We start from the raw sequence: 242 nt of genomic DNA on the forward strand, positions 1-242 counted from the left end.
GATGAGCGAGGAGCTGAAGCAGCTGCAGGATGAGCGCACAGCACTGCAGCAAGAGCTGCAGCTGTTTGCTGGTGAGATGCAGCAAGAGCAGCAGCAGCAGCAACAGCCAGAGGGGCAGCAGCAGCAGCAGCAGCAGCAGCAGCAGCGGGACTCACTGCAGCAGCAGCTGAAACAGCTGGTGAAGTACTGCAGCCAGATAACTGCAGAGAAGGAGGCGCTGCAGCAGCAGCAGCAGCAGGCGG

At 61.2% G+C, this 242-nt stretch overlaps 1 protein-coding gene across 1 annotated transcript in view; it reads left to right on the forward strand.

The window, feature by feature from the left end:
- The window catches only part of EMH_0023040 (uncharacterized protein), a gene marked incomplete at both ends in the record, with an annotated part of 13,540 nt that overhangs the window by 3,303 nt on the left and 9,995 nt on the right, over positions 1–242 (forward strand). Inside the window, one exon of the mRNA XM_013502057.1 lies at positions 1–178. Within this exon, the coding sequence (XP_013357511.1) occupies positions 1–178 (178 nt within the window). The remainder of the gene's footprint in view (positions 179–242) is intronic.

The sequence above is a fragment of the Eimeria mitis genome, genomic scaffold (assembly GCF_000499745.2).
Source record: "Eimeria mitis Houghton genomic scaffold, Emh_scaff819, whole genome shotgun sequence".
NCBI lineage: Eukaryota > Apicomplexa > Conoidasida > Eucoccidiorida > Eimeriidae > Eimeria > Eimeria mitis.